Here is a 24,362-nt window from a genome sequence, read left to right on the forward strand (position 1 = left end):
CACTCTCATCCTGTTCAGATACACATCCCCATAGCCACTGGGTAACTGTCTGTCCAGAACCACTCTCATCCTGTTCAGATACACATCCCCATAGCCACTGGGTAACTGTCTGTCCAGAACCACTCTCATCCTGTTCAGATACACATCCCCATAGCCACTGGGTAACTGTCTGTAGGACAACACCATTCTCATCCTGTTCAGATACACATCCCCATAGCCACTGGGTAACTGTCTGTAGGACAACACCACTCTCATCCTGTTCAGATACACATCCCCATAGCCACTGGGTAACTGTCTGTAGGACAACACCATTCTCATCCTGTTCAGATACACATCCCCATAGCCACTGGGTAACTGTCTGTCCAGAACCACTCTCATCCTGTTCAGATACACATCCCCATAGCCACTGGGTAACTGTCTGTCCAAACCACTCTCATCCTGTTCAGATACACATCCCCATAGCTACTGGGTAACTGTCTGTCTGGAACCACTCTCATCCTGTTCAGATACACATCCCCATAGCCACTGGGTAACTGTCTGTAGGACAACACCATTCTCATCCTGTTCAGATACACATCCCCATAGCCACTGGGTAACTGTCTGTCCAGAACCACTCTCATCCTGTTCAGATACACATCCCCATAGCCACTGGGTAACTGTCTGTCTGGAACCACTCTCATCCTGTTCAGATACACATCCCCATAGCCACTGGGTAACTGTCTGTCCAGAACCACTCTCATCCTGTTCAGATACACATCCCCATAGCCACTGGGTAACTGTCTGTCTGGAACCACTCTCATCCTGTTCAGATACACATCCCCATAGCCACTGGGTAACTGTCTGTAGGACAACACCACTCTCATCCTGTTCAGATACACATCCCCATAGCCACTGGGTAACTGTCTGTCCAGAACCACTCTCATCCTGTTCAGATACACATCCCCATAGCCACTGGGTAACTGTCTGTCCAGAACCACTCTCATCCTGTTCAGATACACATCCCCATAGCCACTGGGTAACTGTCTGTAGGACAACACCATTCTCATCCTGTTCAGATACACATCCCCATAGCCACTGGGTAACTGTCTGTCTGGAACCACTCTCATCCTGTTCAGATACACATCCCCATAGCCACTGGGTAACTGTCTGTCCAGAACCACTCTCATCCTGTTCAGATACACATCCCCATAGCCACTGGGTAACTGTCTGTCCAGAACCACTCTCATCCTGTTCAGATACACATCCCCATAGCCACTGGGTAACTGTCTGTAGGACAACACCACTCTCATCCTGTTCAGATACACATCCCCATAGCCACTGGGTAACTGTCTGTCCAGAACCACTCTCATCCTGTTCAGATACACATCCCCATAGCCACTGGGTAACTGTCTGTCCAGAACCACTCTCATCCTGTTCAGATACACATCCCCATAGCCACTGGGTAACTGTCTGTCCAGAACCACTCTCATCCTGTTCAGATACACATCCCCATAGCCACTGGGTAACTGTCTGTCTGGAACCACTCTCATCCTGTTCAGATACACATCCCCATAGCCACTGGGTAACTGTCTGTAGGACAACACCACTCTCATCCTGTTCAGATACACATCCCCATAGCCACTGGGTAACTGTCTGTCTGGAACCACTCTCATCCTGTTCAGATACACATCCCCATAGCCACTGGGTAACTGTCTGTCCAGAACCACTCTCATCCTGTTCAGATACACATCCCCATAGCCACTGGGTAACTGTCTGTGCAGAACCACTCTCATCCTGTTCAGATACACATCCCCATAGCCACTGGGTAACTGTCTGTCCAGAACCACTCTCATCCTGTTCAGATACACATCCCCATAGCCACTGGGTAACTGTCTGTAGGACAACACCATTCTCATCCTGTTCAGATACACATCCCCATAGCCACTGGGTAACTGTCTGTAGGACAACACCACTCTCATCCTGTTCAGATACACATCCCCATAGCCACTGGGTAACTGTCTGTAGGACAACACCATTCTCATCCTGTTCAGATACACATCCCCATAGCCACTGGGTAACTGTCTGTCCAGAACCACTCTCATCCTGTTCAGATACACATCCCCATAGCCACTGGGTAACTGTCTGTCCAGAACCACTCTCATCCTGTTCAGATACACATCCCCATAGCCACTGGGTAACTGTCTGTAGGACAACACCACTCTCATCCTGTTCAGATACACATCCCCATAGCCACTGGGTAACTGTCTGTCCAGAACCACTCTCATCCTGTTCAGATACACATCCCCATAGCCACTGGGTAACTGTCTGTCCAGAACCACTCTCATCCTGTTCAGATACACATCCCCATAGCCACTGGGTAACTGTCTGTAGGACAACACCATTCTCATCCTGTTCAGATACACATCCCCATAGCCACTGGGTAACTGTCTGTAGGACAACACCACTCTCATCCTGTTCAGATACACATCCCCATAGCCACTGGGTAACTGTCTGTAGGACAACACCATTCTCATCCTGTTCAGATACACATCCCCATAGCCACTGGGTAACTGTCTGTCCAGAACCACTCTCATCCTGTTCAGATACACATCCCCATAGCCACTGGGTAACTGTCTGTAGGACAACACCACTCTCATCCTGTTCAGATACACATCCCCATAGCTACTGGGTAACTGTCTGTCTGGAACCACTCTCATCCTGTTCAGATACACATCCCCATAGCCACTGGGTAACTGTCTGTAGGACAACACCATTCTCATCCTGTTCAGATACACATCCCCATAGCCACTGGGTAACTGTCTGTCCAGAACCACTCTCATCCTGTTCAGATACACATCCCCATAGCCACTGGGTAACTGTCTGTCTGGAACCACTCTCATCCTGTTCAGATACACATCCCCATAGCCACTGGGTAACTGTCTGTCCAGAACCACTCTCATCCTGTTCAGATACACATCCCCATAGCCACTGGGTAACTGTCTGTAGGACAACACCACTCTCATCCTGTTCAGATACACATCCCCATAGCCACTGGGTAACTGTCTGTAGGACAACACCACTCTCATCCTGTTCAGATACACATCCCCATAGCCACTGGGTAACTGTCTGTCCAGAACCACTCTCATCCTGTTCAGATACACATCCCCATAGCCACTGGGTAACTGTCTGTCTGGAACCACTCTCATCCTGTTCAGATACACATCCCCATAGCCACTGGGTAACTGTCTGTAGGACAACACCATTCTCATCCTGTTCAGATACACATCCCCATAGCCACTGGGTAACTGTCTGTCTGGAACCACTCTCATCCTGTTCAGATACACATCCCCATAGCCACTGGGTAACTGTCTGTCCAGAACCACTCTCATCCTGTTCAGATACACATCCCCATAGCCACTGGGTAACTGTCTGTCCAGAACCACTCTCATCCTGTTCAGATACACATCCCCATAGCCACTGGGTAACTGTCTGTAGGACAACACCACTCTCATCCTGTTCAGATACACATCCCCATAGCCACTGGGTAACTGTCTGTCCAGAACCACTCTCATCCTGTTCAGATACACATCCCCATAGCCACTGGGTAACTGTCTGTCTGGAACCACTCTCATCCTGTTCAGATACACATCCCCATAGCCACTGGGTAACTGTCTGTCCAGAACCACTCTCATCCTGTTCAGATACACATCCCCATAGCCACTGGGTAACTGTCTGTCTGGAACCACTCTCATCCTGTTCAGATACACATCCCCATAGCCACTGGGTAACTGTCTGTAGGACAACACCACTCTCATCCTGTTCAGATACACATCCCCATAGCCACTGGGTAACTGTCTGTCTGGAACCACTCTCATCCTGTTCAGATACACATCCCCATAGCCACTGGGTAACTGTCTGTCCAGAACCACTCTCATCCTGTTCAGATACACATCCCCATAGCCACTGGGTAACTGTCTGTAGGACAACACCATTCTCATCCTGTTCAGATACACATCCCCATAGCCACTGGGTAACTGTCTGTAGGACAACACCACTCTCATCCTGTTCAGATACACATCCCCATAGCCACTGGGTAACTGTCTGTAGGACAACACCATTCTCATCCTGTTCAGATACACATCCCCATAGCCACTGGGTAACTGTCTGTCTGGAACCACTCTCATCCTGTTCAGATACACATCCCCATAGCCACTGGGTAACTGTCTGTCTGGAACCACTCTCATCCTGTTCAGATACACATCCCCATAGCCACTGGGTAACTGTCTGTCCAGAACCACTCTCATCCTGTTCAGATACACATCCCCATAGCCACTGGGTAACTGTCTGTCCAGAACCACTCTCATCCTGTTCAGATACACATCCCCATAGCCACTGGGTAACTGTCTGTCCAGACAACACCACTCTCATCCTGTTCAGATACACATCCCCATAGCCACTGGGTAACTGTCTGTAGGACAACACCACTCTCATCCTGTTCAGATACACATCCCCATAGCCACTGGGTAACTGTCTGTCCAGAACCACTCTCATCCTGTTCAGATACACATCCCCATAGCCACTGGGTAACTGTCTGTAGGACAACACCACTCTCATCCTGTTACACATCCCCATAGCCACTGGGTAACAGATACACATCCCCATAGCCACTGGGTAACTGTCTGTCCAGAACCACTCTCATCCTGTTCAGATACACATCCCCATAGCCACTGGGTAACTGTCTGTAGGACAACACCACTCTCATCCTGTTCAGATACACATCCCCATAGCCACTGGGTAACTGTCTGTCCAGAACCACTCTCATCCTGTTCAGATACACATCCCCATAGCCACTGGGTAACTGTCTGTAGGACAACACCATTCTCATCCTGTTCAGATAAACATCCCCATAGCCACTGGGTAACTGTCTGTCTGGAGGACAACACCATTCTCATCCTGTTCAGATACACATCCCCATAGCCACTGGGTAACTGTCTGTCTGGAACCACTCTCATCCTGTTCAGATACACATCCCCATAGCCACTGGGTAACTGTCTGTCCAGAACCACTCTCATCCTGTTCAGATACACATCCCCATAGCCACTGGGTAACTGTCTGTCTGGAACCACTCTCATCCTGTTCAGATACACATCCCCATAGCCACTGGGTAACTGTCTGTAGGACAACACCACTCTCATCCTGTTCAGATACACATCCCCATAGCCACTGGGTAACTGTCTGTCCAGAACCACTCTCATCCTGTTCAGATACACATCCCCATAGCCACTGGGTAACTGTCTGTCCAGAACCACTCTCATCCTGTTCAGATACACATCCCCATAGCCACTGGGTAACTGTCTGTAGGACAACACCATTCTCATCCTGTTCAGATACACATCCCCATAGCCACTGGGTAACTGTCTGTCTGGAACCACTCTCATCCTGTTCAGATACACATCCCCATAGCCACTGGGTAACTGTCTGTCCAGAACCACTCTCATCCTGTTCAGATACACATCCCCATAGCCACTGGGTAACTGTCTGTCCAGAACCACTCTCATCCTGTTCAGATACACATCCCCATAGCCACTGGGTAACTGTCTGTCTGGAACCACTCTCATCCTGTTCAGATACACATCCCCATAGCCACTGGGTAACTGTCTGTCCAGAACCACTCTCATCCTGTTCAGATACACATCCCCATAGCCACTGGGTAACTGTCTGTCTGGAACCACTCTCATCCTGTTCAGATACACATCCCCATAGCCACTGGGTAACTGTCTGTAGGACAACACCACTCTCATCCTGTTCAGATACACATCCCCATAGCCACTGGGTAACTGTCTGTCTGGAACCACTCTCATCCTGTTCAGATACACATCCCCATAGCCACTGGGTAACTGTCTGTCCAGAACCACTCTCATCCTGTTCAGATACACATCCCCATAGCCACTGGGTAACTGTCTGTAGGACAACACCATTCTCATCCTGTTCAGATACACATCCCCATAGCCACTGGGTAACTGTCTGTCCAACACCACTCTCATCCTGTTCAGATACACATCCCCATAGCCACTGGGTAACTGTCTGTAGGACAACACCATTCTCATCCTGTTCAGATACACATCCCCACAGCCACTGGGTAACTGTCTGTCTGGAACCACTCTCATCCTGTTCAGATACACATCCCCATAGCCACTGGGTAACTGTCTGTCTGGAACCACTCTCATCCTGTTCAGATACACATCCCCATAGCCACTGGGTAACTGTCTGTCCAGAACCACTCTCATCCTGTTCAGATACACATCCCCATAGCCACTGGGTAACTGTCTGTAGGACAACACCACTCTCATCCTGTTCAGATACACATCCCCATAGCCACTGGGTAACTGTCTGTCCAGAACCACTCTCATCCTGTTCAGATACACATCCCCATAGCCACTGGGTAACTGTCTGTCCAGAACCACTCTCATCCTGTTCAGATACACATCCCCATAGCCACTGGGTAACTGTCTGTCCAGAACCACTCTCATCCTGTTCAGATACACATCCCCATAGCCACTGGGTAACTGTCTGTCTGGAACCACTCTCATCCTGTTCAGATACACATCCCCATAGCCACTGGGTAACTGTCTGTAGGACAACACCACTCTCATCCTGTTCAGATACACATCCCCATAGCCACTGGGTAACTGTCTGTCTGGAACCACTCTCATCCTGTTCAGATACACATCCCCATAGCCACTGGGTAACTGTCTGTCCAGAACCACTCTCATCCTGTTCAGATACACATCCCCATAGCCACTGGGTAACTGTCTGTCTGGACAACACCACTCTCATCCTGTTCAGATACACATCCCCATAGCCACTGGGTAACTGTCTGTAGGACAACACCACTCTCATCCTGTTCAGATACACATCCCCATAGCCACTGGGTAACTGTCTGTCCAGAACCACTCTCATCCTGTTCAGATACACATCCCCATAGCCACTGGGTAACTGTCTGTAGGACAACACCACTCTCATCCTGTTCAGATACACATCCCCATAGCCACTGGGTAACTGTCTGTCCAGAACCACTCTCATCCTGTTCAGATACACATCCCCATAGCCACTGGGTAACTGTCTGTCCAGAACCACTCTCATCCTGTTCAGATACACATCCCCATAGCCACTGGGTAACTGTCTGTCCAGAACCACTCTCATCCTGTTCAGATACACATCCCCATAGCCACTGGGTAACTGTCTGTCTGGAACCACTCTCATCCTGTTCAGATACACATCCCCATAGCCACTGGGTAACTGTCTGTAGGACAACACCACTCTCATCCTGTTCAGATACACATCCCCATAGCCACTGGGTAACTGTCTGTCTGGAACCACTCTCATCCTGTTCAGATACACATCCCCATAGCCACTGGGTAACTGTCTGTCCAGAACCACTCTCATCCTGTTCAGATACACATCCCCATAGCCACTGGGTAACTGTCTGTAGGACAACACCATTCTCATCCTGTTCAGATACACATCCCCATAGCCACTGGGTAACTGTCTGTAGGACAACACCACTCTCATCCTGTTCAGATACACATCCCCATAGCCACTGGGTAACTGTCTGTCTGGACACCATTCTCATCCTGTTCAGATACACATCCCCACAGCCACTGGGTAACTGTCTGTCCAGAACCACTCTCATCCTGTTCAGATACACATCCCCATAGCCACTGGGTAACTGTCTGTCCAGAACCACTCTCATCCTGTTCAGATACACATCCCCATAGCCACTGGGTAACTGTCTGTCTGGAACCACTCTCATCCTGTTCAGATACACATCCCCATAGCCACTGGGTAACTGTCTGTCTGGAACCACTCTCATCCTGTTCAGATACACATCCCCATAGCCACTGGGTAACTGTCTGTAGGACAACACCATTCTCATCCTGTTCAGATACACATCCCCATAGCCACTGGGTAACTGTCTGTCTGGAACCACTCTCATCCTGTTCAGATACACATCCCCATAGCCACTGGGTAACTGTCTGTCCAGAACCACTCTCATCCTGTTCAGATACACATCCCCATAGCCACTGGGTAACTGTCTGTCCAGAACCACTCTCATCCTGTTCAGATACACATCCCCATAGCCACTGGGTAACTGTCTGTAGGACAACACCACTCTCATCCTGTTCAGATACACATCCCCATAGCCACTGGGTAACTGTCTGTCCAGAACCACTCTCATCCTGTTCAGATACACATCCCCATAGCCACTGGGTAACTGTCTGTCCAGAACCACTTCTCATCCTGTTCAGATACACATCCCCATAGCCACTGGGTAACTGTCTGTCCAGAACCACTCTCATCCTGTTCAGATACACATCCCCATAGCCACTGGGTAACTGTCTGTCTGGAACCACTCTCATCCTGTTCAGATACACATCCCCATAGCCACTGGGTAACTGTCTGTAGGACAACACCATTCTCATCCTGTTCAGATACACATCCCCATAGCCACTGGGTAACTGTCTGTCTGGAACCACTCTCATCCTGTTCAGATACACATCCCCATAGCCACTGGGTAACTGTCTGTCCAGAACCACTCTCATCCTGTTCAGATACACATCCCCATAGCCACTGGGTAACTGTCTGTAGGACAACACCATTCTCATCCTGTTCAGATACACATCCCCATAGCCACTGGGTAACTGTCTGTAGGACAACACCACTCTCATCCTGTTCAGATACACATCCCCATAGCCACTGGGTAACTGTCTGTCCAGAACCACTCTCATCCTGTTCAGATACACATCCCCATAGCCACTGGGTAACTGTCTGTAGGACAACACCACTCTCATCCTGTTCAGATACACATCCCCATAGCCACTGGGTAACTGTCTGTCTGGAACCACTCTCATCCTGTTCAGATACACATCCCCATAGCCACTGGGTAACTGTCTGTCCAGAACCACTCTCATCCTGTTCAGATACACATCCCCATAGCCACTGGGTAACTGTCTGTCCAGAACCACTCTCATCCTGTTCAGATACACATCCCCATAGCCACTGGGTAACTGTCTGTCTGGAACCACTCTCATCCTGTTCAGATACACATCCCCATAGCCACTGGGTAACTGTCTGTAGGACAACACCACTCTCATCCTGTTCAGATACACATCCCCATAGCCACTGGGTAACTGTCTGTCCAGAACCACTCTCATCCTGTTCAGATACACATCCCCATAGCCACTGGGTAACTGTCTGTCCAGAACCACTCTCATCCTGTTCAGATACACATCCCCATAGCCACTGGGTAACTGTCTGTCCAGGAACCACCATTCTCATCCTGTTCAGATACACATCCCCATAGCCACTGGGTAACTGTCTGTAGGACAACACCACTCTCATCCTGTTCAGATACACATCCCCATAGCCACTGGGTAACTGTCTGTCCAGGAACCACTCTCATCCTGTTCAGATACACATCCCCATAGCCACTGGGTAACTGTCTGTCTGGAACCACTCTCATCCTGTTCAGATACACATCCCCATAGCCACTGGGTAACTGTCTGTCCAGAACCACTCTCATCCTGTTCAGATACACATCCCCATAGCCACTGGGTAACTGTCTGTCTGGAACCACTCTCATCCTGTTCAGATACACATCCCCATAGCCACTGGGTAACTGTCTGTCTGGAACCACTCTCATCCTGTTCAGATACACATCCCCATAGCCACTGGGTAACTGTCTGTCTGGAACCACTCTCATCCTGTTCAGATACACATCCCCATAGCCACTGGGTATCTGTCTGTAGGACAACACCATTCTCATCCTGTTCAGATACACATCCCCATAGCCACTGGGTAACTGTCTGTCCAGAACCACTCTCATCCTGTTCAGATACACATCCCCATAGCCACTGGGTAACTGTCTGTAGGACAACACCATTCTCATCCTGTTCAGATACACATCCCCATAGCCACTGGGTAACTGTCTGTCTGGAACCACTCTCATCCTGTTCAGATACACATCCCCATAGCCACTGGGTAACTGTCTGTAGGACAACACCATTCTCATCCTGTTCAGATACACATCCCCACAGCCACTGGGTAACTGTCTGTCTGGAACCACTCTCATCCTGTTCAGATACACATCCCCATAGCCACTGGGTAACTGTCTGTCTGGAACCACTCTCATCCTGTTCAGATACACATCCCCATAGCCACTGGGTAACTGTCTGTCCAGAACCACTCTCATCCTGTTCAGATACACATCCCCATAGCCACTGGGTAACTGTCTGTCTGGAACCACTCTCATCCTGTTCAGATACACATCCCCATAGCCACTGGGTAACTGTCTGTCTGGAACCACTCTCATCCTGTTCAGATACACATCCCCATAGCCACTGGGTAACTGTCTGTCTGGAACCACTCTCATCCTGTTCAGATACACATCCCCATAGCCACTGGGTATCTGTCTGTAGGACAACACCATTCTCATCCTGTTCAGATACACATCCCCATAGCCACTGGGTAACTGTCTGTCCAGAACCACTCTCATCCTGTTCAGATACACATCCCCATAGCCACTGGGTAACTGTCTGTAGGACAACACCATTCTCATCCTGTTCAGATACACATCCCCATAGCCACTGGGTAACTGTCTGTCCAGAACCACTCTCATCCTGTTCAGATACACATCCCCATAGCCACTGGGTAACTGTCTGTCCAGAACCACTCTCATCCTGTTCAGATACACATCCCCATAGCCACTGGGTAACTGTCTGTGCAGAACCACTCTCATCCTGTTCAGATACACATCCCCATAGCCACTGGGTAACTGTCTGTCCAGAACCACTCTCATCCTGTTCAGATACACATCCCCATAGCCACTGGGTAACTGTCTGTAGGACAACACCATTCTCATCCTGTTCAGATACACATCCCCATAGCCACAGGGTAACTGTCTGTAGGACAACACCACTCTCATCCTGTTCAGATACACATCCCCATAGCCACTGGGTAACTGTCTGTAGGACAACACCACTCTCATCCTGTTCAGATACACATCCCCATAGCCACTGGGTAACTGTCTGTCCAGAACCACTCTCATCCTGTTCAGATACACATCCCCATAGCCACTGGGTAACTGTCTGTCTGGAAACACCATTCTCATCCTGTTCAGATACACATCCCCATAGCCACTGGGTAACTGTCTGTAGGACAACACCATTCTCATCCTGTTCAGATACACATCCCCATAGCCACTGGGTAACTGTCTGTCCAGAACCACTCTCATCCTGTTCAGATACACATCCCCATAGCCACTGGGTAACTGTCTGTCCAGACAACACCACTCTCATCCTGTTCAGATACACATCCCCATAGCCACTGGGTAACTGTCTGTAGGACAACACCACTCTCATCCTGTTCAGATACACATCCCCATAGCCACTGGGTAACTGTCTGTGACAGACCAGTCTCATCCTGTTCAGATACACATCCCCATAGCCACTGGGTAACTGTCTGTCTGTTCAGAACATCCCCATAGCCACTCTCTGTATCCATCCCCTGTTCAGATACACATCCCCATAGCCACTGGGTAACTGTACACATCCCCTGTTCTCAGTTCTGACCAGACAGTGGCTATGGACGAACAGGATGAGAATGGTTCTGTGTGTAAGAACAGGATGAGAGTGGTTCCAGACTTACCCAGTGGCTATGGGGATGTACAACACATTCTCATCCTGTTCAGATACACATCCCCATAGCCACTGGGTAACTGTCTGTCTGGAACCACTCTCATCCTGTTCAGATACACATCCCCATAGCCACTGGGTAACTGTCTGTAGGACAACACCACTCTCATCCTGTTCAGATACCCAGTGGCTATGGGGATGTGTAACTGTCTGTAGGACAACACCACTCTCATCCTGTTCAGATACCCAGTGGCTATGGGGATGTGTAACTGTCTGTAGGACAACACCACTCTCTTTGACAAGACACAGAATAAAGCCATTGAGACAAACACCTCAGGCCATTTTCATAAAGTGTCTGATAAATGTATTTGGATCACACAACTGGTGTTAAAATTCCCACCAAGGGCTTAATTCAAAAATATCAAACTGGATGGTTCAAATCCTGATATGTTTTTCCAGCTATAGTTCTGCACGTCGTCTTTGTCTTTGGTGGAGGGCTTTAAAATCAGCACTACAATGAAATATCTTTGAACAGCAAATTTACTCAGTACCTCCTTTTTACTAGAAATTTCCTTCCCTGAAAAATGTGAATAGTCTGTGCCTGCAACCGAGAAAGTTCTCAGCTCTTTAAACCTCCCCCCAAGAGAACCAAACATTTACCCAATAGAGCTAAGAGGTTTGAGGACCATTTATAAGTTAATGAATAGCTGTAATTCTTACTCCTACAGATTGGACAATTCTCTGAATTTCTCAGCCAGTTAAGACATACTTTGCACTCAGGGATTTTAGCACTCCCTAGAGTCTCTTTCATTGAGTTTAATGGAGTCACTTTGGGGGAACTGTGGTAAAGAGGTACTATTGAAACACCAAACAAAGAAGGCATAAAAGCTGAGAGGACTGCAGACTCATTATTAGTGAGAGTTGATGAAGTGATATGAGAGAAAAGCACCTTTCTGTTGCGTTTGCATGATGAACTGTGTGCACCCCCTTTACTGCTTCCCGGGGTGTAGTCTCCATTTTCTTGTGGTTCCTCATCCCCCATGGATCTGTTTGGCTCTCCATCACTCTTCAGGCTGTCAAACTTGGACCGGAACCAACTGTGAGCTTCCTCTAGGTTCTCTGATATCTGAGTGTGGGGACAAGCATGATGTCAGGAGAATTCCAATTAAGTTCAACTTCACTCACCCGTCAGGGGCTATTTGGGTGTACACGCTTAACAGACGGAGATACAGAGTAAGAGAATTAATGACCAAGCAAGGAGGTGATGAAGATGAGGGAGCAGGACAAATGACTCTGGGTGGTTGAGGGAGAGATTACCTGCTGTGACTCCAGGCTGACCTCTTTCATTTTCTGCTCTGCCTGGTCTTTGGCCTCCTGCAGCTTCTTGATGCTCTCCTCCAGCCTCTGCTCGGACAAACACAGAAACACACATATGCAGACTATAAACAGACATGGCTGTCTCTCAATATGCCATCAAAGTCAAAAAGTAAAGGAGATTAAATTAAGCCATTTAAAAACATTGAGTTAAGCGAGGCTAGCTTATGACAGAAATACGTAACCCCTGCTAACCTGACACTTGTCTTGCATGACGTGTCTCAGCTCCCTCTCAGCCTCTAGCTCCCCCTCCTGGCTGGAGGACAGGCGCCGTAGCTCCCGCTGGAGGGATAATGTCTCGGACCGGAACTGCTGGATCAACTCACTCTGAAAACAGACAGGACAATGGTGACTGATGAATACCATACTGTAAACATCCACCGGTGTAGAAAGTGTGAGTAAGGTGTCCTACCTGCTCATAGTTCTTCTTCTGATACTGATCCTTCAAGGTCTTGAGGCTCTTTAGTTCACCTTCCATGTCCTGAGTACAAAGGGAGAACATGAGTCACAATAATAGGACATCTGGTTTAGCAGGTGCTTGTCTACAAGATGGCACCAACAGACCCGGCCTCCCTGTTTCTGACTCCTAGCTAACTTTGAAGTATTTTTTAGTATTTTGTGTGTTAATTCTTACATTATTTGTGCAGAATGTTTCTAGTCAGACATTAAGATTTATTGTATTATTATTATTACTATGATTATGTGAACTTGTTTGACATTTTACTGTATTGTTAGGAGTTAGAAACTTAAGCATTTTGCTGCACCGCTATAACATCTCCTAAAATGTGTACGCGACCAATACACTTTGATTTGATATAGTAGACAGTACTGTAGATACTTTTATTTTCTGAGAGTTGCCCAGAGTGGCTCTATTATCTAGGTGTTGCTTGAGCTGTGTCTTCTGATCTCTGAGACGGGCTTTCTGATTGGACACCACTTTCTCCAACTCAGAGGTCTTCTCCCGCAGCTCCCGATTTGCCCTGGAGAGGTCACCTGACCTAGATGACAAGTCCTCAAGAGCCTTTCTCAACTGAAGAGAGAGAGACACACACAAACAGAAGGGAAGGAGAAATAAAGAGGGGTGAGGAAAGAGGAAGGATGATATTTAGAGTTCTGACTGATGGACAGAAGCGATGGTGTATGAGAGAGTGAGCAGTACCTCTGAGATTTCTCCCTGTGACAACCTCTTCATGGAGTCCCTCTCTTTCCTCATCCGAAGCTTCATCGATTCCAGATGCTCTGACCATCGACCAATCTCTGCCCTGGCCTCAGCCAGCTCCACCTCTCTGACATACACGCAAAATATAGACATGAATGTCACATTCATGCAAAGTAACCATGTACACTTTCACATATTTAAACCACACTTAAATAAACTCCTACTATCCACATTAGTCCCTGTCAGTTACCTCTGTGTGATGGTGCTCTGGTGTTGGTCTCTGGCTCGGTCCAGGTTGGCCTGCAGAGTGCTGTTGGCCAACACAGCCTGCTCTAAACTTTGGGCTAGTTTCTTGTTATCTAGCCTTGCCACATCCAGGGCCTTACGCAAGGGCTCCAGCTAGACAATCAAACATATCTTTGTAAACTACCATTATTACTACTGAAAGCTAAGAGCTGTTTGTGGGTATGTGTGTATATGACTCATTAATGATGTAGTTACCATTTTGTTTTTCTTGGAGTTACTTGTTGCCATGATGTCTTGGAGCTTTTCCACCTCTGCCTGTAGCTTCTGAATCTCTCGCTGACCCTGCAGTCTGAAAAATACATAAATGTTCAAACATACACCCATATACATGCACAACACAGACACACAGACACACAGACAGACACACAGACACACAGACACACAGACCTGTCTCTCCTGAGTGAGGCCAGCTCCTGCTCTCGTCTCCCCAGCTCCTTCTGTACTGTCTCAGTGTTGTGTTGCAGACGGGAGTGGGAGACCAAAACGTTCTCCAGGGTCTGAGCCACACTGCCCCCACCCTGACGAGACACACCCAGCCAGCCCTCCAGCTCACACAGCTACAGGACAAAAAGAGCAAAATCAGGTGGGTTAGTGCTGGTCTGGAGCAAAAGCCTGCACACACCCTGTAGCTGTCCAGGACCCAGGTTGGGGAACCATTTTACTAGCCCTCTGACCTTGTCCCTGTGCTGCTTCTGCAGTTTGTCCAGTTGTCCCCTCAGGGCCTGGCTGTCCCGCAGAGCTTCGTCTCTGGCTGCCACCACAGACGTCGCCTCCCTCTCCTTCACCTGGACTTCAGCCTGGGCCTGTCTGAGCTGAGCCTCCAGTTCATGACAGGTTGTCTTCAGGGTGCTAATTTCAGAGCTGACCTGTAAGGGAGTACAGGTGTATGTTAGGGAGTCACCTTGTTTTTGACACTTTACTACATTACCACATTACTACCATGAGTGTGTGTACCTGCGTGTACTTGTTCTCTAACACAGAGCTCAGCTTGCATTGTTGGACACTTTCTACATGGGTGTCCCTTAAAGCTTGCAGCTCCTCCTGGAGTTGATCTACCCTGGTCTGGTTGAGAGGAAGAGCATTAGAGGAAACACACTTCAACATGAGGATACATGAACACACACACATTCAGAGGTATGGCCAGTGTGTTTTAGTCAGTGGTATAAAATACTTAAGTAAAAAATCATTTTAAAGTACTAAAGCAGTTTTGAAGGGTATCTGTACTTTACAATTCATATTTTTGAGTACTTTTACTCCTCTACATTCCTAAAGAAAATAATTTACCTTTTACTCCATACATTTTCCCTGACATGCCAAAGTACTCCTGCTAAGCATTACATTTTGAATGCTTAGCAGGACAGGAAAATTGTCCAATTTGCACACTTATTAAGAGAACATTGCTGGTCCTCACTACTGCCTCTGATCTCATGGACTCACTAAACACACACGCTTCATTTGTCAATTATGTCTGGGTGTTGAAGTGTGTCCCTGACTATCCATAAATAAAATTAAAAAACAAGAAAATGTTTGTAAGCAATTTGAAATGATTGATGCTTTTAATAATAATAATAATAATATGCCATTTAGCAGACGCTTTTATCCAAAGCGACTTACAGTCATGTGTGCATACATTCTACGTATGGGTGGTCCCGGGAATCGAACCCACTACCCTGGCGTTACAAGCGCCATGCTCTACCAACTGAGCTACAGAAGGACCACAACTTTTGATACGTATGTATATTTTAGCAATTACATTTACTATTGATACTTAAGTACATTTAAAACCAAATACTTTTAGACTTTTACTCCAATAGTATTTTACTGGGTGACATTCACTTTTATGCGAGTCATTTTCTATAAAAGGTATCATTACCTTTACTCAAGTATGATAAATCAGGTACCCTTTCCACCAATGGTTTTAGTGTAAACTCCTTACCTGTAGCTTCCCTTTCTCATAGGCCAGGTTGTTCTTACTATCCGTCAGCTCCTTAAGCATCTGCTCCACCTGCTGCTGAGCATTCTGGGTAAAGAGGAGTTGAGAGGTGAGGGGAAAGAGGAAACAGTCAGGATGGAGAAAGAAAATAGAGAGAGCATGTAACATACAAACACACATTCACTATGGATGGACAGATTTAAAGTGATGTTATTTTTATTTTTTGATTTCACCTTTATTTAACCAGGGAGACAAGTTCTCATTTACAATTGTGAACTGGCCAAGATAAAGCAAAGCAGTTTGACACATACAACAACACAGAGTTACACGAAATAAAACAAACATACAGTCAATAATACAGTAGAAAAATAAGTCTATATACAATGTGAGCAAATGAGGTGAGATAAGGGAGGTAAAGGCAAAAAAAGGCCATGGTGGCAAAGTAAATACAATATAGCAAGTAAAACACTGGAATGGTAGATTTGCTGTGGAAAAATGTGCAAAGTAGAGAGAAATAATGGTGTGCAAAGGAGCTAAATAAATAAATAAATACAGTAGGGGGAGAGGTAGTTGTTTGGGCTAAATTATAGATGGGCTATGTACAGGTGCAGTAATCTGTGAGCTGCTCTGACAGCTGGTGCTTAAAGCTAGTGAGGGAGATAAGTGTTTCCAGTTTCAGAGATTTTTGTAGTTCGTTCCAGTCATTGGGAGCAGAGAACTGGAAGGAGAGGTAGCCAAAGGAATAATTGGTTTTGGGGGTGACCAGAGAGATATACCTGCTGGAGCACGTGCTACAGGTGGGTGCTGCTATGGTGACCAGCGAGCCGAGATAAAGGGGGGACTTTACCTAGCAGGGTCTTGTAGATGACCTGGAGCCAGTGGGTTTGGCGACGAGTATGAAGCGAGGGCCAGCCAACGAGAGCGTACAGGTCGCAGTGGTGGGTAGTGTATGGGGCTTTGGTGACAAAACGGATGGCACTGTGATAGAGTGCATCCAATTTATTGAGTAGGGTATTGGAGGCGATTTTGTAAATGACATCGCCGAAGTCGAGGATCGGTAGGATGGTCAGTTTTACAAGGGTATGTTTGGCAACATGAGTGAAGGATGCTTTGTTGCGAAATAGGAAGCCAATTCTAGATTTAACTTTGGATTGGAGATGTTTGATGTGAGTCTAGAAGGAGAGTTTACAGTCTAACCAGACACCTAGGTATTTGTAGTTGTCCACATATTCTAAGTCAGAACCGTCCAGAGTAGTGATGTTGGACGGGCGGGCAGGTGCAGGCAGGTGCAGGCAGCAATCAGTTGAAGAGCATGCATTTAGTTTCACTTGTATTTAAGAGCAATTGGAGGCAACGGAAGGAGAGTTGTATGGCATTGATGTCTGGAGGGTTGTTAACACAGTGTACAAAGGGCCAGAAGTATACAGAATGTTGTCGTCTGCGTAGAGGTGGATCAGAGACTCCCCAGCAGCAAGAGCGACATCATTGATGTATACAGAGAAGAGAGTCAGTCCAAGAATTGAACCCTGTGGCACCCCCATAGAGACTGCCAGAGGCCCGGACAACAGGCCCTCCGATTTGACACACTACACTCTATCAGAGAAGTAGTTGGTGAACCAGGCGAGGCAATCATTTGAGAAACCAAGGCTATCGAGTCTGATGATGAGGATATCCTTGATGAGGATGTAGTGATTGACAGAGTCGAAAGCCTTGGCCAGGTCAATGAATAAGGCTGCACAGTATTGTTTCTTATCGACGGCGGTTAAGATATCGTTTAGGACCTTGAGCGTGTCTGAGGTGCACCCATGACCAGCTCTGAAACCAGATTGCATAGCAGAGAAGATATGGTGTGATTCGAAATGGTTGGTAATCTGTTTGTTGACTTAGCTTTCAAAGACCTTAGAAAGGCAGGGTAGGATAGATATAAGTCTGTAGCAGTTTGTGTCAAGAGAGTCCCCCCCTTCATCACTCTCATATCTTTTGGACTTGCCCCGCAATCGAAACTTACTGGGGAGAAATAAGATCTAACATTGGAAAAATAATGGGATTTGACATAGAACAAACATTCAGTTCTTTGTACATGGGTGAAATACCTGATAACTTACACAATAGAGAAAAGTACGTCTTAACCTGTTGATCCTACCCCCTACTTTTCGAACATTCTGTTAAAAATCGCGCAACATTTCAGCGCCCTGCTACTCATGCCAGGAATATAGTATATGCATATGACTAGTATGTGTGGATAGAAAACACTCAGACGTTTCTAAAACTAGTTAAATCACGGCTGTGACTATAACAGAACGTTTCATCGAAAAGCGCAGGAAAATCTGATCACTGAAAACTGGAAAATATATCAATGCGCCACTTGAATGTATTGTTGAATAGAAACCACATTACCTGGAGCCGAGGTTGCAATAACTACAGCTTCCACACGATGTCAACAGTCTTTTGCCTAGGATTTATTTCTTGGTCAAACGAACAAGAGACAGCCCATTTCTTCCGGTCTCCAACAGGATATTTTGGTTGAGATTTACCCGGACATTATTTCAAGACGTAGAGCTATAGAATATACATCGCCCTGTGATCAATTTGATCGATTATTAACGTTTGCTAATACCTAAAGTTGCATTACAAAAGTATTTCGAAGTGTTTTGTGAAAGTTTATCGTCGACTTTTTAAATTTTTAGTCTTCATAGATCGATATCTAGGCTATATATGGACCGATTTAATCGAAAAAAAGACCCAATAGTGATGTTTATGGGACATCTAGGAGTGCCAGCAAAGAAGATCGTCAAAGGTAATGAATGTTTTATATTTTATTTCTGCATTTTGTGTAGCGCCGACTATGCTATTTATTTTGTTTACGTCCCCTGCGGGTCTTTAGGGGTGTTGCATGCTATCAGATAATAGCTTCTCATGCTTTCGCCGAAAAGCATTTTAAAAATCTGACTTGTTGGCTGGATTCACAACGAGTGTAGCTTTAATTCAGTACCCTGCATGTGTGTTTTAATGAACGTTTGAGTTTTAGCATTTAGCGTAGCGCATTTGCATTTCCAGATGTCTAGATGGGACGCCTGCTTGTCGGGTGGAGGTAAGAGGTTAAAGGTCCTACTAGCAGCCAGTAAAAAGGCTATCACTAGGAAATGGCTACAAAAAGACCCTCCCACAGTGACACAATGGATAGACATTGTAGAAGAAATACACCACATGACATTTGCTTTAAAAACTCAACAGGAGAGAGATCAAGAATACTGGGAAAAATGGGTTTCGTACATGGAAAAGGACTAATTCAAAGATGTCAATGTAACTAATATAATATGATGATGAAGGTATGAAGTGCACTGTAACTTTATTTGTACTTTGTGTTCCTACAATAAAAAAAAAAAAGTAAAAATAAAAAAGAGTGTCCCCCCTTTGAAGAGGGGGGATGACTGCAGCTGCTTTCAAATCTTTGGGAAACTCAGACGACACGAAAGAGAGGTAGAACAGGCTAGTAATAGTGGTGGCAACAATTTCGGCAGATAATTTTAGAAAGAAAGGGTCCAGATTGTCTAGCCCGGCTGATGTGTAGGAGTCCAGATTTTGCAGCTCTTTCAAAACATCAGCTGACTGGATTTGGGTGAAGGAGAAATGGGGAAGGCTTGGGCGAGTTGCTGTGGGGGGTGCAGGGGTAGGGGTAGCCAGGTGGAAAGCATGGCCAGCCATAGAAAAATGCTTATTGAAATTCTCAATTAGTAGTGGATTTATCGGTGGTGACATCAGTGCAGTGCGCAGCTGGGAGGTGTTCTTATTCTCCATGGACTTTACAGTGTCCCAGAACTTTGCAGGAAGCAAATATCTGCTCGAAAAAGCTAGCCTTGGCTTTTCTAACTGCCTGTGTATATTGGTTTCTAGCTTCCCTGAAAAGTTGCATATCACGGGGGCTGTTCGATGCTAATGTAGAACGCCATAGGATGTTTTTGTGTTGGTTTAGGGCAGTCAGGTCTGGAGAGAACCAAGGGCTATATCGGTTCCTGGTTCTAAATTTCTTGAAAGGGGCATGCTTATTTAAGATGGTGAGAGGAAGGCATTTAAAAAAATAACCAGGCATCCTCTACTGACGGGATGAGATCAATATCCTTCCAGGATACCCCAGCCAGGTCGATTAGAAAGGCCTGCTCGCTGAAGTGTTTCAGGGAGCGTTTGACAGTGATGAGTGGAGGTCGTTTGACCGCTGACCCATTACGGATGCAGGCAATGAGGCAGTGATCGCTGAGATCTTGGTTGAAAACAGCAGAGGTGTATTTAGAGGGCAAGTTGGTTAGGATGATATCTATGAGGGTGCCCGTGTTTACGGCTTTGGGGTGGTACCTGGTAGGTTCATTGATCATTTGTGTGAGATTGAGGGCATCAAGTTTAGATTGTAGGATGGCTGGGGTGTTAAGCATGTTCCAGTTTAGGTCGCCTAGCAGCACGAGCTCTGAATATAGATGGGAGGCAATCAGTTCACATATGGTGTCCAGAGCACAGCTGGGGGCAGAGGGTGGTCTATAGCAGGCGGCAACGGTGAGATACTTGTTTTTAGAGAGGTGGATTTTTAAAAGTAGAAGTTCAAATTGTTTGGATACAGACCTGGATAGTAGGACAGAACTCTGCAGGCTATCTTTGCAGTAGATTGCAACACCGCCCCCTTTGGTCGATCTATCTCGTCTTAAAATGTTGTAGTTAGGGATGGAGATTTCAGAATTTTTGGTGGTCTTCCTAAGCCAAGATTCAGACACGGCTAGAACGTCCGGGCTGGCAGAGTGTGCTAAAGCAGTGAATAAAACAAACTTAGGGAGGAGGCTTCTAATGTTAACATGCATGAAACCAAGGCTATTACGGTTACAAAGGGCATCAAAAGAGAGCGCCTGGGGAATAGGAGTGGAGCTAGGCACTGCAGGTCCTGGATTCACCTCTACATCGCCAGAGGAACAGAGGAGGAGTAGGATAAGGGTACGGCTAAAAGCTATGGGAATTGGTCGTCTAGAACATCCGGAACAGAGAGTAAAAGGAGGTTTCTGGGGGCGATAAAATAGCTTCAAGGTATAATGTACAGACAAAGGTATGGTAGGGTGTGAATACAGTGGAGGTAGACCTAGGTATTGAGTGATGATGAGAGAGATAGTCTCTAGAAACATAATTGAAACCAGGTGATGTCATCGCATGTGTGGGTGGTGGACCTGAGAGGTTGGATAAGATATAATGAGCAGGGCTAGAGGCTCTACAGTGAAATAAGACAATAAACACTAACCAGAACAGCAATGGACAAGGCATATTGACATTAAGGAGAGGCATGCTTCGTCGAGTGATCATAAGGGTCCAGTGAGTAGTGAGGTTGGTTGGGGTCACAGCGATTTAGACAGCTAGCCAGGCCATTGGTAGCATGCTAGCATAGGATGGAGGTCTGTTTTTAGCCACCTTGTGCGTTTCTGTTGGTAGATTAGTGGGGTTCTGTGTGGTAGAGGGGATCAATCCAATTGGCAAAATAGATTTAGTTATAGTGAACCAAGAAAAATTGTCCGATAGACCTATTCAGATAGCAGCCGATAAGACAGCTAACGATTAGCGGGCCACAGATGGGCGTTCAGGTAACGTCACGACGGAGGGGCCAGTTGGATAACTCCCTCCGGCAGATAATGCCGGAAGTCCAGTCGTGAAGGCCCGGTGGGGCTCCCCGCATCAGCAGTAAAACGGGTCCGGATAGGTGATTGTAGCCCAGGACTAGCTCCGGAATAATTTATGTTTGCTCCGGGATCAACGTAAGCCAATAGTCACACGGATAGCAGCTAGCTAGCTGCAAGATCCAGGTGTAAATGTCCAGAGCTTAGGGTTGAAATCCGGGGATATGGAGAGAAAAATAGGTCCGGTATGTTCTGGTCTGAGTCGCGTTGTCCAAAACTGGCGATAGCTTTCGAGCTAAAGGATAGCTGATGACCACAAACAGTGGTTAGCTGAATACAAATGTTAGCCAGTACACTGGCTAGCTTCTGGCTAGCTTCTATTGTGGATTTCAGATGAGGTAAATAATACTTTTTTTATTGGTGAGGCGGATTGCAGGAGAGTGTTTTTAAGTTGAGTTTTTGGAAAAGAAAATATATAAAAGAAGAAAGATGTAAATATATATATTACACACACACACAAAGGACATCTGACTGCTATGCCATCTTGGTATGAATTTTAGTGTGACCTCAGTCTCTAGATACTGAATGGATCTCTCACCTGCTGATGCTCCATGACAGCCAGTTTTCCCATGAGCCTCCTATTCTCTTCCTCCTGCTTCTGCAAGGTGGAGTTCAGAGATCCTGCCTCCAGCTGTCAATCACACAGGATGCACAGGATGCAAAGTAGACAGAGGACAGTTAAGAAAGCTATGTTCAGATTCAGACAAGAAGTGTGTTCACTGTGAATGAGGAGGTCCTTTTCATACAGGTCTGAGATCAGTCTGAATTGTTGTCAGAGATCATTGGCAGTACAGTACCTTGACATTAGCGAGTTGTGTTTCCAGAGCACTCCTCTCACCCTCTAGCTTGGTGACCACAATGCACATCTGTGACCCAAAAACAGGGGAGATAGGGGCATAACATTTAAGGACATCCACAGAAAGTATAAAAAGAGACAATGTAAAGCTCAGTTAAGCTTTAAAAATAGTCGTGGAAATTCTAAAATAGTCATGGAAATTCTCAATAACGAAGAGAGACAAGGTCAATCAACAATCAGGATATTAATTTCTTCAAAACGTATTAATAAGGGAGCATAGAGTAAGTGCTCTTCAATAATGAGGCTGGTCAACCCAACACTCTTGAGTGTTATGCTGAGAGCTCTGACATAGAAATAATACAAATATATTTTATAGCAAAGATACACCCTCTTAGTGTATCATGACAAACAGCAGATGTGTGGAATGGGTCAAAGGGTGAGACTTGACATATGAAAGAGGAGTATCCCCCAGACAGATAGCATTTGCTGTGAAGACTTTTGTTATTGTATAGAAACCAGAGTGTGGCCCCTAAGACAAGGTTCCTCTCATCATTATCCATACCTGAGCCATCTCTCCCTGGTACCTTATATTAAACAAACACCAACTCATTCTATGAAATGTATTCTATGAAACCAAACCATTCATAAATCAATTGTCAGCGTTAAGCCTCAGAGGCATCTCTCAGTTCACACAAACACAGATGAGAGAGTACTAAGAGTACTATTCTATTGCATAAAACAACCATTCGATGCAAAAACAGTATTAAACATAATCTTGTAATTTTTCTATCACACAACCTTGTACTCTTAGGCTATGTATTTTCTAAGCGACAAGGCAGCTGCACCTCAGTCTTCGCACAGTCCCGGTCTGTCCTCATGACCTCCCCTTCCTTTACAGCAGAGTTCAGATTCCCCCGCAGCCTCTCAATGGTATGCTCCAACAGCTCCCGCTGAGTGGCAACTGTCTCTTGGGCAACCATGGAACTCTGAAGTAGTTGGGTGTGGTCAACCTTCAGAGTCTCCCTGTGGAGCAGAAAGACAGGGGTTGTTATTAGTGGATGTGTGTGGCTAGCATCATCATTGAGAGCCTATTCATTCCTATGAGTATTTGCAGTTAGCTTTATCACCCACAGTTCCATCTGCAATTTAACTTTAGCTGATAGCGCCCCCTGCAGTTCTGCCTGAATGTTGCGTCTGGCTGCATCCAGCAGGAGGTCTTGCTCCTGCAACTGCTTGGTCACACGACTTCTCTCTGCCTGAGAGAGACACAGGAACAGAATAACATGTAGCCTGTACTAGAGAGAGAGTGTGAGTGAGTGAGTGAGTGAGTGAGTGAGTGAGTGAGTGAGTGAGTGAGTGAGTGAGTGAGTGAGTGAGTGAGTGAGTGAGTGAGTGAGAGAGAGAGAGAGAGAGAGAGTGA

General features: G+C 46.5%; 1 protein-coding gene across 1 annotated transcript in view; it reads right to left on the reverse strand.

Moving 5' to 3' along the window:
* Positions 1 to 24,362, reverse strand: part of ccdc150 (coiled-coil domain containing 150) — a 35,979-nt gene that overhangs the window by 7,370 nt on the left and 4,247 nt on the right. Inside the window, exons 8-23 of the mRNA XM_046293433.1 lie at positions 24,074 to 24,198; positions 23,788 to 23,965; positions 22,944 to 23,012; positions 22,685 to 22,777; positions 16,448 to 16,531; positions 15,466 to 15,573; positions 15,186 to 15,377; positions 14,899 to 15,068; positions 14,707 to 14,800; positions 14,456 to 14,604; positions 14,206 to 14,332; positions 13,885 to 14,076; positions 13,459 to 13,527; positions 13,242 to 13,373; positions 12,990 to 13,076; positions 12,622 to 12,798 (exon numbers count right to left, since the gene is read on the reverse strand). Coding sequence (XP_046149389.1) covers positions 12,622 to 12,798; positions 12,990 to 13,076; positions 13,242 to 13,373; positions 13,459 to 13,527; positions 13,885 to 14,076; positions 14,206 to 14,332; positions 14,456 to 14,604; positions 14,707 to 14,800; positions 14,899 to 15,068; positions 15,186 to 15,377; positions 15,466 to 15,573; positions 16,448 to 16,531; positions 22,685 to 22,777; positions 22,944 to 23,012; positions 23,788 to 23,965; positions 24,074 to 24,198 — 2,046 coding nt within the window. The remainder of the gene's footprint in view (positions 1 to 12,621; positions 12,799 to 12,989; positions 13,077 to 13,241; positions 13,374 to 13,458; positions 13,528 to 13,884; positions 14,077 to 14,205; positions 14,333 to 14,455; positions 14,605 to 14,706; positions 14,801 to 14,898; positions 15,069 to 15,185; positions 15,378 to 15,465; positions 15,574 to 16,447; positions 16,532 to 22,684; positions 22,778 to 22,943; positions 23,013 to 23,787; positions 23,966 to 24,073; positions 24,199 to 24,362) is intronic.

The sequence above is a fragment of the Oncorhynchus gorbuscha genome, linkage group LG13 (assembly GCF_021184085.1).
Source record: "Oncorhynchus gorbuscha isolate QuinsamMale2020 ecotype Even-year linkage group LG13, OgorEven_v1.0, whole genome shotgun sequence".
Taxonomy (NCBI): domain Eukaryota; kingdom Metazoa; phylum Chordata; class Actinopteri; order Salmoniformes; family Salmonidae; genus Oncorhynchus; species Oncorhynchus gorbuscha.